Source organism: Lacerta agilis, chromosome 15 (assembly GCF_009819535.1).
Source record: "Lacerta agilis isolate rLacAgi1 chromosome 15, rLacAgi1.pri, whole genome shotgun sequence".
Taxonomy (NCBI): domain Eukaryota; kingdom Metazoa; phylum Chordata; class Lepidosauria; order Squamata; family Lacertidae; genus Lacerta; species Lacerta agilis.
The window spans coordinates 28450434-28468789 of NC_046326.1; the positions used below are offsets into that span (position 1 = coordinate 28450434).

General features: G+C 50.6%; 1 protein-coding gene across 1 annotated transcript in view; it reads left to right on the forward strand.

Annotated features, from left to right (window-relative positions):
* Positions 1-18090, forward strand: part of FSIP2 (fibrous sheath interacting protein 2) — a 44409-nt gene extending 26319 nt beyond the window's left edge. Inside the window, exons 17-24 of the mRNA XM_033172557.1 lie at positions 783-9370; positions 10033-10287; positions 12791-12982; positions 14537-14658; positions 15374-15399; positions 15813-15868; positions 16564-16615; positions 17860-18090. Of these exons, the coding sequence (XP_033028448.1) occupies positions 783-9370; positions 10033-10287; positions 12791-12982; positions 14537-14658; positions 15374-15399; positions 15813-15868; positions 16564-16615; positions 17860-18023 (9455 nt within the window). The 3' untranslated portion in view covers positions 18024-18090. The remainder of the gene's footprint in view (positions 1-782; positions 9371-10032; positions 10288-12790; positions 12983-14536; positions 14659-15373; positions 15400-15812; positions 15869-16563; positions 16616-17859) is intronic.
* Positions 18091-18356: the final 266 nt, after the last annotated feature.

Sequence of the window (18356 nt, forward strand, 5' to 3'; positions counted from 1 at the left end):
CCTGCCATGCAAGAATCCCAGCGAAAGGATCCCTTGCAGGCTGGAAATACCGTTTAAAGTTAGTAAAAAGCTTAACATCACTTATTGAAATGTAAATTGGGATGATTTGCCCGTTTTATACAGGGTGCAGAATTTAAATAAATAAATAAATAAATAAATATTGTGGGGGGGCATCTTGAAAGAGATATTTGAGAAGCAGCCGCTGACCGACGCGAACATCAACAAAACCCTCAAAATGCTACAAGTGGCGGAGAGCATCGTCAGCGAGGTTCTAATGAAGAACCAGTATCTTGAGTCATCTGTTTGCATCCTGGAGAAGACACAGGGCGAGCTGAGCAAGAGGTTCTTCTGCTGCAGCTTCAAGAGATCGGAGGTTCCAGGGCTTTTCCACAGTGATTCCCAGGCCGAAATTGGCTCAGTTGCCAGGGACATTGTGGCCAGCATGTTTGAGAATGTGCATAAGTGTCTGATGAGCAGCATTCCTGCTACGTCAGATGGGTTGCCGGGGAGGAAAGTCCAACTCAAAGGCCGAAAGAACTGGTTCATCTAACCCGATTGTACTCAGAGTAGAGTAATTGAATTGATTGCCATGGCTATGACGAGCTGTTAATTTAAATGGGTACAACTTAGTTGGGCACATAACCCCGTTAATAGTTAACAGTAACAGTTTTTGCCCCAAACCACCCAAGTCGGGACTTCCAGAATTGGTTTGTGGTATTTCCAGGGCTTCAGAAGCTCCCTGAGGTGTGTGATAGTAAACCTTTCTGCGTTTCCTCCCACAGATGCTTTGGACGAGAAGGGTTACAGGACCTCTTGCCCAGCGTGGAAGCAGGAGATGATCCAGTCCGAATCAAGGTGGCTCCAGGAACGGATCTGGAGGAGCACCTACCTGCCCCACTGCAAGAGGCAATCCTCCTGCCTCGATGTGTTTTGGGAGCCCTTGACCCAGGCGGTGGTCTCCAACGTCATCCGGAGCATCCTGAACCCCTGTGCCCGGCAAGGCGCCAGAGAGAGAAACGATGGCATTGAGACCAGCCTCTCCATGTTCTGCTCAGTGGACTCTTGCTGCCCTGAGCATGGGATCAGGGGCCCCAAATCGGCTCCTGTCAACATCAAAGAGCTGGCATTCCACATATCCGAGAGGATCCTGGGCATCTTGTGTGAGAGGAACATCTTGCAGGAGACTGTCAGCAGGAAAGGCTTCCTAACGAGGAAGTCAAGGTACATCTGCCTGCCACCCCTCTGCCTGGCGGACTTTGATGAGGTTTACCACCCTCTCGTGAAAGAGGTTGCCCACCTCCTGTGCCTGGAAATCGAAATCAGGTGCAAATCCATGAGCGAAAGGAAAGCTCAGGACGCACTGCCCCAGCAACAGCCCTACTTCTCTCGTTGTGCTTGCGGAGGTTCCAGGGGAGACTGCCGAGGCCCCTGCGACATCAGAGGGGGAGCTTGCTTGTCGGCAATGGACCAAATTGCCCACAAGAACCAGCGGCTCAGCTGCGTCGCTTCCAACCTCGACAGCTTCATCCGCAGCTTGAAGTCCACCGAAGCAAAACAGGTCGTCAACAAAGTCCTGCACATCATTTTGGACTCGATGTGGCCCGGTCAGCCTCAGGGCAGTTTTGCAGGGCACTTCCCGGATGCCCAAGCTCAGAACATGTCGCCATACCATGACACAGACCTGATGCCTAAGAGGAAGAACCCTTATTCATCTGTGTGCCCGCATGCCTACAGGCTGGGCAATGAGATCTTCAGCGGCAACCTGGGACTCTCGCCCAAATCGGTCGTCCTGCTGGATGTCGTGAGCGAAAAGCTGATCCGGACCCTCTTGGACAAATGCATCACGACGGACCATTTCACTGGCACCTTTGCTTTTGACGAGTTCCCAGAGGACGAGCAGTTCTGTGACATCCGGAAGAGTGCCAGCGATGGCGAGCTCTTCCAATATTCAAGCAGGGAGATGAAAGCCCACAAGACGGACTCTGCCTCCACCATTTTGACGTACGACATCCAGTACAGCGAGGAGCCCTGGGTGGAGCCTCAGGCAGGGGTGTCCTCCTACGAGTCAGCGCTTGACATGTTGGCACATACCCTGGTGAAACCGGTGATCACAGAGCTTTCCTACTGCATTGATCACCCAGGGCATGGGAAACCTTACTCGAAGAAGGCTGTGGGGTTCTCACAGGGCCCCTGCAAAAAGGGACGGGGGCAGAGCTTTGGCAAAAAGCACCCGCGAGGCGGGAAAAGTGACATGTACCACTCATTGCCGAGAGGCAAGCGACCAGAGTGGAAAGCGCCCGTCTCAGGGAGGCATCAGGCCCGCAAGAACTTGCGGGACAGGAACAAGACAGTGCTGGAAACAGCCATGCATCACCGGACATGCACTTCCCAGGCTCCGAGCAACAAGCATGCAAGAAGGAAGCCTCACTCTGCCACTTGCAATGTGAGGACTTACCGGAGAGAAGTGGTGACCATGACAGGACGTGGGGATCACAGGCAGTTCCACCCGGATTTCACTACCATTTACTCGGCATCGTTCCTAGAGGAAGTCATTTGCCAGCTGTTGTTCAAGATCTTCTCTTCGCTGCACAGCAAATACAACAAGGACACCTGCATCGACCTCCAGGAGATGAACACCCTGTTTGTCAGTGCCCTGGTGGAAGAGTTTACAAAGGCTGGCGTGGGGGTCTTGATGAGGGCCGAGGAGAAGGCATACTTCCAGCGGGTGGACAGCCGAACAGTCTGCAAAATAGTTGACTCCATCTTAAGGGAGTTTGGGTTCCAGCTGGCTGCCGACCGAGACATAGGCAGGGACATTGAGTCTTTGGCTGAGAAGGCGTCTGAAATTATTTTGACGGAGATTCTGGATTACCAACTGCCGCCGGTGGTTTGTCGGAGGCTGCCACGGAATGCCTTTCGAAACATCAAGGCCGAACAGATCATCCAGAAGATCGAATGTTGCATCTGCCTCCCGAAATTCCAAAAGCGGCAGCAGCCGACCCCGGCATACATTACTGTCTTGTCTCAGAAGTATTTGGAAAGGGTTGTCAACCAGCTGGTGAATCAACTCTTCCCGCCCTGCAAGGGTGCGGTGCGGAAGCCAGGGAAGAGGGAGGTGTCGGGAACAGATTTTGATGAGCTCTGCTCCTACATGATCAAACAAGTGATGGCGTCCATTGCCAAACACAAAATCTGGGTGGCCAAAAAGGATGCCCCCTGCCGTTCCCATTCAGAGATGGAGATTCAGACCATGGTCAATTCTGTTTACAGGTATATGCTGGAGAAGTCTGGCTCACAAGAGTCTATACAGAAAGACATCAAGCGTCGGGATACGGATTTTATAGACTGCATAACCAGCTTCATAATTCAGGAAATCACGAACCATCATCTTCAGAGATTCCTCTCTAAAGAGGAGTCCTCTTCAGGATGCCCCGACCCTGAAGCTCTGTCTGAGGACATTGTCAGGACCGTTCTGGATAGCCTTGGGGAACCCTTGGGTCCCTGTGGAGGAGTTTTCCCAGCTCGTTTCTTAGAAGAAATTGTTTCCAGAGTTTTAGCCAACGTTCTGCCTGTTTCCAGAGACAAGAAAGAATCAAGCAAAGGGTGGAATGAAGCTGAGCTGGAGAGAATTGCAAAGCAATTGGCCTGTTCAATCAACTTGCATTTTGGCAAGTCTGCAGTTACCGGAGTCCCGAAAGGAGATGAGCCGAGTTTAATGGAACCCTTGATGGACATTGTTGTCGAGAATGTGGTTGACTCTGTGTGCAACAGTTTGATGAAAGAAAGAGATGTTGCTTCGCCAGATGACCTCAGCAGCGGGAGACAGAGTGCCCTCTTTGACAAGATTAAGAGATTGGTTGAAAAAGGCATCTCTGATTATCTTCTCCATCCACTGTTTTCTGGAGACTTGCCCAAGGCTACGCCTTCAACTCCGTCCCACGAGTATGTTTCTGAAACCCAGGAGGAAACCGAGAGCCGGTCTCCATTCAGCACCTTCCTATCTTCAGGATTCCTGAAAGATTTAATCACTGGACTGTTGTCAAAAATCTTCCCTTCCACATCCATGGACAAAAGGCATCTGTCGGAGTCAGACTTCAGCAAGCTCTCCACCCAGCTGCTCAATGATGTCCAGATGAAGCTTTTGAAGCATCAAATCAAGGTTACAAAAGACATGCACCCAGAACAATGTGAGTATTCGGACGAAGATGTCCAGAACATGACCGATTCCCTGTGCAGCAAGATCATACAGAAATCTGGCTCCCTTGAAGCCGTCCAGAGAGATGTGAAGAATAAGAGCAAAAGCCTGATTGACCGAATCGCTGGGTTCCTTGTGGGTGACATCCTGCAGAAGCATGTCCAACCTTTTGTAGCCAGGCAGGAGTCTCCTACCTGGGACAGAGCAGCCGCAGGAGACTCCATGTCTAGGTTCGAAGTGTACAAAACTACTGTCAAGCCCTTGGACCTGCGGCAGGCAAGCCTGGCAGAGAAAAGAGGCCCATCGAGTCCTTCTTCGTTCCTAGGAGAAGTCATTTCTCAGCTGATATCAAGGATCTCCAGCTCTTTCTCGGACACCCCTCTAAGTGGCCCTGGGGACTTCATTGGAGACACAGCTGTGAAGCTGGTGAAGTCACTTACGAAGGAGCTTACGAAAGCTCAGCTGCACACCCAAGAGGGCCCTGAGGAGCCGCCCTTGGGATCCTTGACAGAAGACAGAACCTACAAGGACAGCACACAAGACCTGGAGCCTGAGGAAGATACTGACAAAGAGAGGCATGTGTTGTCCCGCCAGACAGCCACCATGATATTTGAAGGTGCCATCAATCGCATGCTGGGGTCAGCACCGGGTCCGCCTCCTGTGGAAGAAGCAAAGTGCCTAATCCATGAGATACTGGTTGTGGACCAGGGTGTCCCTGTAGACAGTGCTTCACCACCCTACTCCACCGCGCTCTGCTACCCAGTCCTGGAGGCCATTGTTGACAGGCTGCTCTTGCAGATCTTCCCATCTCCTTCTAGTAGCACTGCATGCCTAGGTCAGGGTGAAGGCGGCTTTGGCTCTGAAATGAGCAGCACAATTGCGCAGCTGAAGAAAGACATCCTGGACATTGTTCTGAAGCAAGCCATCTGGATCAGCACTTACGGCAACAGGGGAGAAGCCTGCATTTCAGAAGAAGCCATTGCGTGCATGGTGGACTCTGTCTACTGTGACGTCTTGCACGAAGTGATGTTGCAGCAGCCTCTCCCAGAAGACAAAGAGAGCCTGCGGAACTTGTACGTCACTCAGATAGCTTGCTTCATTATCAACGAAATGTTTAAGTACCACCTCCAGTCTACGACATTTGACGAGGCGCCCTCTTATGTGGACCCTTCTGCCGGAGACTCCCTAAGCTCCTGCATGACGGTCTTCCCTTTCAGTCTCCTGGAGGACATGCTCAACCAGCTCTTGGAGAGAATATTCCCCACTCCAGAGAGCATCAACGCTTGCATTGGCAACCAGGTTGACTTCTCAGAGACAGATTTCTCTGAGATGGTCGCCAACCTGAAACGTTATGTCATTGCAGAGATTCTGGCACATCAAATCCTGCTGGGAAACACCTCGGGGCAAACTCCAGAGATGGATGAAGAAACCAAAGAGGACATTGCCTGTTCAGTTTACAACCAGATTTTGCAGAAGTCTGACTCCCTAAGCGAGCTTCAGAGTACTCTCAAGGTCCAAGGGAACAGCACCCTCCGTGAAATTGCCAATTTGCTCATAAGGGAGATTTTGAATTTCCACCTTCACCCGTTTTTAGACAGCAGTGATTCTGCCACCCGCGAATGTGCTAAATTGCAGAAGGAAAAGCAGCCAGTTTCTCAACGGATCTACTCTGCAGCCTTTTTAGAGGATGCTGTTGTGGCTTTCTTTTGCAAAATCTTGTCCTCCCCAAACTTTTTGGCATATTCCAAAGACTGCTGTTTATCAGAGTCTGAGATGAGGGATCTAGTTACCAGGCTAGTCAATGCTTTAGTGTTCGAGTTCAAAATATCAGAAGTCAAGGTCTTTCATGGTGCGGAGGGAGACCTCCCTCTCCCAAAGATTGCTCCTGAAGAAGTGATTCAGATAAGCAACTGCATCTATGAGAAGTTACTGCAGCAGCTTGGATCGGAGTGTGAGATTTTTAAAGCTTTCCAAAACGAAGGACATTTATTAGCAGAAAAGCTAGCTCCACTAATAATCAGAGAAATCTGTGCATACCAGCTGATGCCTTTGTTTACTGGGGATACTTCCCTGTACCTGTTCTCGTTTCTGGAAGCTGAGACAATCCTCGACCGAGTGGAGACCATCCTCCCGGACACCACACCCTCTGGCTCCATGTTCGGAGAGATGTTCCTTAAGATAATGCACAAAATGTTTCCGTCATGGGTCCCTGGAAGTTCGCCAGATTCTCCTTTGGGCAGTGTAGGGAAGAGAAGTCCTCCCAGGAAGAAAGCAAGAAGAAAACCATCTCCCGAGGCAGGCAAAAGTATCCAGAGCCTCATGGACAATATCTGCAAGGCTGTCTGTGTCAAACCCGGGTCTCTAAACCAAAAGTACGAAACCACAGAGGAAGAGAGTGCAGAATTTCTCTGTCAATCAGGGCAGGACTATCCACTTCCCAAGTCACACTCACCTCCTGGAAAGTCTCCCCTTCCCACCTATTCTACACAAACAGACCGCTGGACGATCCACTATGTTAAGCCACACTCTCCTCCCAGCCAACTTTTGTCTCCTCCTCCCACCACGTCCTCAAAACCAGAGTGCTGGACAATCTATGAGGATAAGCTGCCCTCGCCTCCCTGCGGATCTCACCCTCCTCCTGCCTTTCCTGCAGAAGCAGATGATTGGACGCTCCAGCGCAAAAAGCCATACTCGCCTCCCAGTCAACTTCCGCCAGTTCCTGCCCCCAGCTTTTCTGCAAAAACATCTGACTGGACGATTCACCACGTGAAGCTTGGGGAAGGGGAGGTGCAGGCGATGCAGTTTGAGGATGGAGGAGGTGCTTATTCCTCCACTTTCTTGAAAGACATTTTTAGTGGGCTGGTAAGCAAGCTGCTCTCCTCAACAACCAGTGTGTGCCCGGTGGAGAAAAAAGAGGCAGTGCCTGCGGAGGAGGAGTCCTCAGTCAGAAATCTAGTGGAATCAATTTTAAAGGAGTTTGCCAAGTCCCCAGTTAAGGTCCTGCAGCTCCCCATCAAAGGGCAGGGTTTCCCATCCGTGGGGAAGACGGACGTGGCTAAAATCATCCATGGTTCTCTGTGTGGCATCTTGCAAGATCGGGCTCCTGGAGCCCCTATCTGGGAAGGCAAGGAAAGCGACCAGATGTTTGTGGAGAGATTGGCCAGTGCGATAAAGAAAGAGATTTTAGGATACCAGATCCAGGGGCTGCCAAGAACACCCCAGAGCCAGGCCTCAAAACCTTTTGAAATGGGAGAGATGGCAAAGAAAGTGTTGATGGAGGTAAAGAAGAACAGCACTCCATCACCAGTCAGCAGTGACAGACCAAACCCGCTCCTGGTGTCTCAGAGGTTCATACACGAGGTTCTGGCAATCCTCTTGTCCAAAATTCTCCCCTTCCCCACGACGTCATCCGACAACGCCGAGGAACAGTGCGCCGAGTTCGATTTCATTCACATGAAGCTCCTGAGCAATGTGATGTCAGAGATCTCCAAGGACAAGAACGCTGAAGTCCAGTACCTTGACAGGGTGCAGCCCAACCGTGTCGTGAGCCAAACGGTGGCCAACACCGTCTACCACCAGATTTTACCGGAGTTTGGAACTGCACCGGCCATTGAGAAATGCATCAGGACGGGCTGCACGATCCTTATGGAAAGGATCACTGACTTGGTGATGAAAGAGATTTATGGGAACCCGTTGCAGGCATACTTTTCGGAGGAGCTCGGCAGACAGCAGGAGGCCATTGAAGCGGAAAGAAAGCTGGAAGAACAATATGGGGGTGGTCCTGCGGGTGCAGAGGGTGAGACACCACTGCGATCCCACCTCAAGGGGTTGTCGTCTATCATCTTAGAGGAGGTGGCTGCTAAATTCCTCTCAAAACTGTTCTGTGCCCTCCCTGTGGACGACTTGGATACAAGGAGTGTTGCCTTAATGAAGGAGGTGGGCAGAAAGATGATTAACTCCTTGCAAAGTCTTATTTCGAAGAAGAATATGAGAGTCTGGCAGCACGACGAATTGGAGGACTTGGGCTCAGAAGACAGCCGGGCAGTTGGGGAGGTTGTGGATTCCGTCTACACTGACATGCTCAGGCATTCCAGCTCCGAAGCCTCTATGTACGATGATTTAACCAACAAGAAGGAGGACTTTGTCAACCGGGTCGCCTGCTTCATGGTGAGCGAAATCTCCGGGCGTGATTTCCAGTCGACCATGAACATGGAGGATGAGTTACCCCGCTCCAGTGCGGAAATAAAGCTGGAAACAGACAAGATCATCGAGAAATTCCTTGGCAATATTGGGGCAATGGAACCCACAGAGGTGCCCCTGGTCACACAAGTGCCGGTGGCTTTCCTGGAGGAGATCCTAAGCAGGTTGCTCACGAAAATCCTACTCGCCCAGAAGGAGTTGGGCTTCCAAGAGAAGAAGGCTTTGTCCAAGACAGATGTCAACGAAATCGCTTGCCAGCTGAAGACGTCGGTGGAGAAAAAGATGTCAAAGAACAAAATGGAACTGGTGGCCGACAGCAACCAGCCAGAGCTGCACCCGCAATACGAGGAGAAGGTCGACCACGTTGTCCACACCGTCCTCAGCAATGTCATGGAGAAATCTGGGTCCCAGCAAGAGCTGTATAATGACATGAGGACTAACAAGGTCATCTTCCCTGAGCAGGTGGCCAGCATCATAATCAATGAGGTCTCCAGCTGCTCCATCGGTGGCAACCCTTTTGACGAAAACACAGAGAACGAGACCGTCAGTGCCCTGGAACTGGACCGCATTGTCAGCAAAGTCTATGCTCGGGTCAGCTCCATCGAAGAAGAGGACGAAGACCCCTCCGATTTGGATCTGACAAATCTGTCCGCTGTGCCCGAAGATCCAGAAACCCTGCTGCAGAAAAGCGATATGCCGGTGAAAATAATCCCTTGCATCGGGCACAGGGCCCTGAAGGTCGACCCGGAGATCGTCGCGGAGCACTTAGCCGTCCTGTCCATCAAGACAGAGCCCCTAGAGAAGCTGAAAAAGACGTGCATGTCAAAGATCGGCATGAGCCTCACGGAGCTGAGGAGAGCCTCAATGTCAGGGAAGAGTCTGTCTAGTAATGTCGGCATTCATGATCCCAACAAGAAGAAAGAACGGAGGCCCTCTTTGGATATGGCCGGTCGCCTTGGGGTGAGGCCGAAGGAGGTAGGCAGGGCGGGGCGGGGGGCTTCTTTGCATGTGCTGAAGTATATGTGGTTTAAGGCAGGCATGGCCAAACTTGGCCCTCCAGCTGTTTTGGGACTACAACTCCCATCATCCCTAGCTAACAGGAACAGTGGTCAGGGATGATGGAAATTGTAGTCCCAAAACAGCTGGAGGGCCAAGTTTGGCCATGCCTGGTTTAAGGCATCCTGCCCCGAGTGGATGAAAAATCAAGGCTTCACGTTAAGCCCCCATTCACTCTCATATTTAGAGTGAATTTCAGTGGCCAAGATTTATGCCTTGGCTATCATCAATCACTACATAATTATCTCTTTCAGCAAGCTGCCGACAGAAGACGGTCAGTCTGCCATGATCCTCCCTGGAAGTCCCAGAACTTTGTATACTATTCCAAATGTGGTCACACCATAGATTTGTATGATGGCATTGCTAGTATAGACTGTCGATAGGAAAACACTTTCAATATCATGTGCGGTTTTTGGTAACTTCAGTCGAGTTCCGAAGCTCGTAAATTGTTCTTTGTTAAGTCGCGATCTGAGGCTTTTGGCTCACTTGAACCTGTCTGTGCAGAGCCTCCTGGGTGTGCCTCTCCTTGCAGGTAAAAGGTACTGTCCTCCCCACCCCTGCCCCCCTTCCTGCACTTCCAGGCAGTCTGCAGAAACTCCTTCCAAAGCCTGATGAGGCCAGACATCACAAGGGTTGAGCTCCTGAAGGACGTGGAAAGCAAGCAGGACCTGATCCTCCGCCTCGTAGCTCACGACATCGAGGACAACCAACCTGGCAGGGCCCCTCACTTCGTTGATCTGGAGAGCGACGGGGAGGAGACAGTCTTGAAGGAGCACAGATCCTTTTACTTTGAGGTCCCGCCTGTGCCCAAGCGGCGCGAAAGCTCACATTCCACGGTAAGCAAATGGCTCAGGGAAGGAAGGGATGTAGCCCACAGCTGTGTCCTCCTAGCTGAAGGAGAGTCGCCTCTTGATCCGCAGGAACTCAGGGAAGGTCTGGACCAGGGCCGTCTTTAGCAAATATCCGCCCAACACCCCCAAAATACCACAGAGTGTTGGGGTGGCCATAGCTGTGCACTGCCAGCCATGGGGGGGGGCACAACTCTCCCCCATGCCGCTGTGGGAGAGCGATCCTCGCAGAGGCTTGGGAGTGAAGTTGCGCCCCTCCTGAGCCTCCTCGGGAGGAGAGCGATCCTCGCAGAGGCTAGGGAGGCTTGGGAGGGAAGCTGCACGCCTGCCAGCCTTATGGTTGGTGGGGCGCAGCTGGTGGGCTTGCATGGAAAGAAAAGGCCACCGGCAAAGCCACACAGCGCCCCCACTTGCTGGGGCGCCCCTGAGAGGCTGGCGCCATGGCGCAACGCACCACTAAGCCCTATGGGAAAGATAGCTCTGGTCTGGACTGAGGTCAGGATCCTTGGAAGTCTTGGGGGAAATAGGAGGGACACTCATAGGACCAAGGACATAAGGACACAAGAAGAGACTACTGGAAAAGGCAAAAGGGGACTCATCTAATCCAGCATCCTTTTGTCACAGTGGCCGACCAGATACCTGAGATACCCGTGGGAAAACCCACAAGCAGGATTCAAACACAAGAGCACTTCTCTGCTCCTGTGGCTTCCAGCATTGCTGTCTCCAGCCACGGAGGCAGCATAGCACACATGACTAGTCGCCGTTGATAGCCCTCTCCTTCACGAAGTTGCCCAATCTTCTTTTAAAGCCGTCCAAGTTGGTGGTCATCACCAAGGGAGGAGAGCAGGGTTAGATGGGGGGGGGCAGGGCCTTCTCTCTGCATAGCTGTTAAACGGTGTGCTGCGCAGGCAAGAAATTAGCAGAAAACAGATATCACAGCAGGAAATGTTGGAGGGTATGGAGTTTTGTGATCCAACCCCTCAAGCCAAGGATAAAAGTAACTACAGTGGTGCCCCGCTAGACGAATGCCTCGCTAGATGAAAAACTCGCTAGACGAAAAAGTCTATGGGGCTGCCTCGCAAGATGAAAAATTTTCGTCTTTTTTTTTCCCTTTTGCGGAGCACGGCTGTCGTTGCCGCTCCGCAAGACGAAAAACCCGCTAGACGAAAATTTTCGCAGAACAAATTATTTTCGTCTAGCGGGGCACCACTGTATACAATATTTAGATGACATCTGAAGGCAGCCTTGTATAGGGAAGTTTTTTTAATGTTTAATGTTTTATTATGTTTTTATATATGTTGGAAGCCACCCAGAGTGGTTGGGACACCCAGTCAGATGGGTGGGGTATAAGTAAAACAACGGAATAGGTAAAGGGATCCCTGACCATTAGGTGCAGTCGTGGATGACTCTGGGGTTGCGGCGCTCATCTCGCTTTACCGGCCGAGGGAGCCAGCGCACAGCTTCCAGGTCATGTGACCAGCATGACTAAGCTGCTTCTGGCGCACCAGAGCAGCGCACGGAAACACCGTTTATCTTCCCGCCGGAACAGTACCTATTTATCTACTTGCACTTTTTGGGGTGCTTTCGAACTAGGTTGGCAGGAGCTGGGACCGAGCAACAGGAGCTCACCCCGTTGCGGGGATTCGAGCCGCCGACCTTCTGATTGGGAAGCCCTAGGCTCTGTGGTTTAACCCACAGCGCCACCCACAAACAACGGAATAGGATATCCTTATTTTCATTGGAGAAACGTTGAAGGGGGTGCAACATTAACAAACAACCAAAAAAAAACAACTTAAGCACTGTTGAATCTGCAAAAACGCTCTCCCGACTCCCAGGACTCATAGTTGGATTCCACTCAGTTCATCAGAAGACACACGCACATAATGACTGTGGCAGCAACTCCCTCCGGAAAGAGCTCCAAGGGCTGGAGGGTGGGGCAAGGCAGGTGGGAAAAGCCATTGCCTGATGGTCGGCACAGTCTCTTTCCCTTCAGGATGCAACCTAAGAGTCCAAGCTTTAAGGAGATAGTGAAGTTGGCAGAGAGGTCAAAGGGACTCTGGGGGTCCCTTGCTGCGATGTGTTCTAACCTCATATGCTCTAGCCTAGGGGTGCAATATGTCTGGATTTTCCTGGATATAGCCGGAATATGGCAGTCGGAAACAGTGTCTGGGCGGAAATTACTGAAACCCATGTTGGAACTCTAGCTTTTGTTTAGCTCAGCAACTTCACTCCCCCCCTCCCCCAATTCACTTTTTAAAATACAGCCATACCCTGGAAGTTGAACGGAATCTGTTCCAGAAGTCCGTTCGCCTTCCAAAATTGTTTGGAAACCAAAGTTTGGAAGCTCCGACAGCCAATCGGAAGCCACGGAAGCCTCACCAGACGTTCAGGTTCCATAGAACATTCGCAAACCGGAACAATCAGCAATCTGTGATGCAACCAAACTACCAACAGTTCTGAGGTTCCTCTCCTTCCTCTCGCCCTCAAACAGCGTATCCCAAGCGATCCTCTCCTGGCAAAGACTCCCAGCAGTACAAGCCGGAAGAAGAGTTTGTCCCTGAGCAAATGCTGCCCCCCTTTGACCCTGTCCAGCAGCAGCGGTGAGGCCAAAGAAAAGAAGGAAGCCCCCCCTATCCCACAGATTGAGGTCACAGCCCAGTCCACGACCAGCCAGGTGCAGATGGTGAGTCCATGAGGGAATATGGCCCCTCACCTCTTGAGAGAGACGGATTTGTTCCCCAGGAGCGGGAGGATCCCCTAGAAAAGGGGGGGGGAGCCCTTTATCCTTTAACTACCCAGTTTGTGGCCCACCCCAAGCCCCCCAGCAGGAGGGCGATAGAGAAATCAGGCCAGATAAGCCTTTGAAGTGAAACACAGACATTTTAAAAAGACAGATCCGTCGTACCGTATGCATCCATTTGGAATACAGGAACTGGGAAATCTTTTCATTAATGTGAGATAATATTTAATAACGGGTGTAATTAGAGGTTTAGTTAGAGGTCTAAAACTCAGGTGGTTTCACCTGGGGAAAGGTGCTCAGTTCTGGAGATGGGCTACTTGTCCCTTCAACTGTTTGCAGAGCTGGAAGGTCTTGGATCAGCGAAATCTTTATCGTGTTTCCATTCTGTTATTTTTAAATAGCAGCCTTGCTATTTAAATTGACCTGCCGTGCAAGAATATCCCAGAAGGGAGATTAATAAAAATGAATATACTGAAAGGTGGATTTTATCTATGACTTGTCGGAGCAACAAAATTTAGAGATTGTATCCTGCCCTACACTTCTTGTCCACTGCTCCAAATGCAAATTGAAATATTGGGAGTGGACCATGCTGGGATAGCTCAGTCTGTAGAGTATGAGGCAGTAAGACACGTAATCTCAGGGTTATGGGTTCGACCCCTGGGGTTGGGATAGATGACCTTTGTGGCCCCTTCCAACTCGGCAATTCTATTATTCTAAGACCTGTAGAATGTCTGGGTCCAATCTTATTTGTTTCCTACTTGATTTCAATACTAGCAGCCTCATACCTGCTATTTCCCAAGAATTCCCAAAAACCAGTGGCTAAAAGACAGCATCATTTAAAAGGTCTGTCATCCTTAGATGGCGTCTGATTGATCTCAGGAACCATAGAGCAAAATTTTGTTGCGATCTCTTAAGAGTTGTCCAAATGTGAACAGAAAGACAACTTTCCAAAATGAATAGTAAAGCTAAAGGGACCCCTAACCGTTAGGTCCAGTCGCGGACGACTCAGGGGTTGAGGTGCTCATCTTGCTTTACTGGCCGAAGGAGCCAGCGTACAGCATGACTAAGCCGCTTATGGTGAACCAGAGCAGCGCATGGAAACGCCGTTTACTTTCCTGCTGGAGCGGTTGCTACTTACCTACTTGCACTTTGGCATGCTTTTGAACTGCTAGGTTGGCAGGAGCAGGGACTGAACAATGGGAGCTCACCCCGTCGCGGGGATTCAAACCGCCGACCTTCTGATCGGCAAGCCCTAGGATCTGTGGTTTAGACCACAGCGCCACCGTAGGTTTTCATAATAAAAATAGCAGTGAAAATGATTACTGGGCACATGGATTTTGAGGGAATGGCTTATACTTAAAAAACAAACTACAAAACAAGGTGCACAAAAAGGGGAAGGGGATTTCTCCTCCATGTATGCCCCCCCACTTTCCTGAATTAAGGTATGTGTTGACTTTGAGAGCTTAAAACCAAGTCCTTATCTTTTCCTTTCCGCAGGATGCCCAAACCACCAATATGTCGAGCACGCCCATCACCGAGACAGAGGAGAGCAGCCCTGTCACCTTTTCCAGCAGCACCCCCCGCACAACCAGCGTGGAGCCTTCATCGACCTCTGACAGGTAATGGTTGGAGGGCAACATTTGTTGGTGGGCTGGGCTTTGGAGAGCAGGGGCACTTTTCAGGAGTTCTTCACACACAGGCAAAGCCCATCCTGGTTCCCCACTGAACTTCAGGGTTGGTTTGGTTTTTTTCACTTGCACTGTTGGAGGCAGTGAAGCTCTCAACGCCAGCTGCTGGGAATCGAAGGTGGGGAGACTGCTGTCGGCAGCAGAGTGTGGAAGCAGGCCTCCCTTGACAAAGCAGCGGCTTTGTAACCACTTGGCAAGCCGGTCTTTTAGAGTGGCGCAGCAACAAAACCGCTAGCGCATTTGCTAAAGCAAGGCAGGGTCCAGAATGGTTACAAATTGGATGGAGGACCACGTGTTGAGATTCCTGTACTGCAGGGGCTTGGACTAGATGACCCTCGGGTTCCCTTCCAGCTCTACGATTCAATCCACGCTCCCGCATTCAGTCCAAAATCCATACAAGCAAGTCTCTCCAGTTGAGAGGCACAGGCCACCCACTTGCCCAGTGGTTTCTATGTGGGCCGTGATAAGATCCCGCTTGGGGGACCAACCACCTGGATGCCTGCCTCATGCTTGGGCTTGGCACCTATTGAGGCCACAATCCAAACAGGCTTTGGCAGAGGGGCAAACTCCAGGCCGCTGTGCAACTGGGGAGAGGACTCATTACAAGTGCCGCATTTTAACCAAGCCCTTTCTGTATCCGTTTCAGCGATAGAGAGAAGATTCTGGATAAAGGTGACTATTCTTTCCATCACTTTGGGGTTTGATGCAATTGTGCTTGTGTGTTTAAAACCTGCATTGTCGGGGGTTGGACTAGATGACCATTGGGCTCCCTTCCAACTTTACCATTCTATGGTTCTAGAATGGCTGCTCCTTAGAAGATGCCATGTACAGAGCCCCAAATGGGGGCTGGGGTGCCAAAGGGAGGCCTCAGGCTCTAGACCTGGCCCCCAGGCCTCTTTCAGGCACACAGCTATGAGAGGGATGCCCCCAAAGGGAATTAGGACCCAGTGAGTTGTGGGCACAGTTTTCATGGGGGGAGGACACGGGCTGGCAGGGAGCGCCTGTCTATGGGGCCAGAGTGACCCCACCCTGTTGACCCTTGGCTTGGACCGTAACACAGCCGTTTCTCGCCTGTTTTCTTCCAGCTGCAGTTGAGATGCACCTCACCCGGGACACTGAAGCAGTCTCAGGACCCTTCGAGGTAAATTGCCACAGCATGTTTGTGGAGAGGATTGAGACCCTGTCCGCATAGATCACCCAGGCTCAGAGATCTGTACTGGTTGACAATTTGCTACATGGACACATATATTACCCTTAGGAACTTGGGACTGGGCAGGAAAAGGGTCTCTCTGGGCTTATCCACACTCTTTTCAGGTATGGTCTGAACTTAGAAGCTCCATGTCAGAGTGCCTCACCCCCCTGCTCTGGAGCAGTGTTTCCCAAACTTGGGTTTCCAGCTGTTTTTGGACTACGATTCCCACCATTCCTGACCACTGGTCCTGCTAGCTAGGGATAATGGGAGTTGTAGTGCAAAAACTTGGGAGACCAAAGTTTGGGAAACGCTGCTCTGGAGCTTTCCCCTGTGAAAACTTGCTCTTTAAAGCTCAATAGGAGCAAACAGCAACCTGCTTAAAATCGGAATTGACGTTTGCCCTGATTGAGCGCTAAAGAGTGGGTTTTTGCAGTGAAAACTCCAAGGCAAGAAACAAAAAAACCATGCTTAGACACAGAGCATTAAAGTGTGGAGCTGTGCCTGGAAGGAGCAGAGCAAAAGATAAGCATGGATAAGCTCCCTTTCTCTCATCCTGCAATGGACTTGATTATCCTGACTTAGGACAAGGACATTTTATGTGCCCCTCTCTCCTATTCCCTCCTGTCCTCTTCCTCCTTTCACAGATCATGTCTGTTTACCAGGACGTTCCAGAGTATGTTGCAGAGTACGAATTAGGTAAGTTTTCTTGCTGCCAATTTTGGGGTGTGGGCGTCCCTTTTGTCCCTTGAACTGTGGTTGGGGGGGGCAGGCCATGCCAGGCCACCACCCTCCTTAGGGATGTGGAACAGGGAGGCTTCCAGCACGACATGGACATGTCCACATCAGGGAACCACAAGGTGGGTTTATGTTCAGTAGTCCCACCCACATACCTAGCATTGCTCAGGAATTTGAAAACAACAACAACCCCAAAACCAGTGGAGTTTTGAAACCAGTGGTTAAAATTGCTGTGTTTTTTTGAAGGTTCCATCCACAATCTTGAGTCAAAATGGCAACCAAGGACCCCCCCCCCCCCAAAAAATAGCTCCTTAATCTCAGGAAGCAAAGTAGTTTCCAAAGTGGGCAATACCACCGTCTGGGGGTGTGTGTACCATCCTCTGGGGCCCCCTAAAAGGCAAGGGGGTGGCAGGTGGCACAAATGATTATCAGTCTTTGAGAAGCTGGTATCACTACATCAAATCCATCAGTTTTTTGTTGAATTAATAAAACTAAACCCTTTTATTGGATTTTGAATAAAGGTACAATTAATTGTTACTGTTTTGAATTATTTTGTTATTTGCTTCCTTAGTGGGTCATGCAAACCACTATTCTGAATAATGCTTTGTATAAGGTAGGGGGAATTGGGGATGTGTTTATGCAGGGGGTGGTGGCCAAAAGAGTTTGGGAACCACTGTCTTAAGAGGTGTGCAAATGCATAGCAGATAAAAGCAAACAAGTTTCCAAAATATATAGGAGGTTAAGTTTATTTAAAACATTGATAGACACACCCCATACCTTTTTATTTTAAACAATCCAAGGCAGCTTACACCATTTTAGATTTAAAAAACAAACATTTAAAACCTGAACAATTGAGGGGGAGGTGGAAACAAGAATAGGTCAAAATTCACGTAAATTCTAGGCGGTGTAAAAATAAAACAAAACCCAGACACTCGAGCAGCCAAATGCTTGTCTGATGGAAGACAATTGAGGGTCTCGGCTGCCCGGAATCTGTTGCCTGCGCTGCTCTCCATCTAACAGGGGACATTGCTGGACTCCAAATCCCATTAGCTCATGGGGCCAGTGTGACTGACAGCTGGGGATTATGGGAGTTGGAGTACACCCTTGCTCCTACTGTTTGCTCCCACGTGATGCATTCACAGGGGCTGTGAGTGGCAGGTTGAGGCTGTGCAACTCCATGACCAACCTCTGTTTTGGCTTCTCAGAACAAGAGGAAGCTACCACCGAGCAGCAACCGCCACTGCAGCAGAAGTCCTCCGTCTTCGAGAAAGTCTCCAGCGCCTTGTCCAGAGTTTTCTCCCGAACATCTGGCAGCAGCCTGACCCAGCCCAGTACGTCCCAAGAGAAAGTCCCTGGCGACCAGGCCTGATGACCAAACTCCTCCTCCTCCTCCTCCACCTTTATACAGCTGAGAGAATAAATATTTTCTTCAGAAACGGAGTGGCCCCTGACTTTACTTGCAGGGGACACAACAGAGAAATGGAGCCACCGGACCTCTTCTTCAAGGGAGGGAGAGCTTGTCTGGCTTCAGTGTTACATGCAGAGAAAATGGGGGCCAGGGGAGAAGTTGGTGGGCTGCAGATAGGGGAAACCCTACCTGTTGCATCTGACCCACAGCCAGAGCTTCCTCACCTGTTTTGAAGCAGGTACAACCTCTGGGAAGGAAAGTTGTCCCACATTGAGGAGGAGAATAATAAAAATA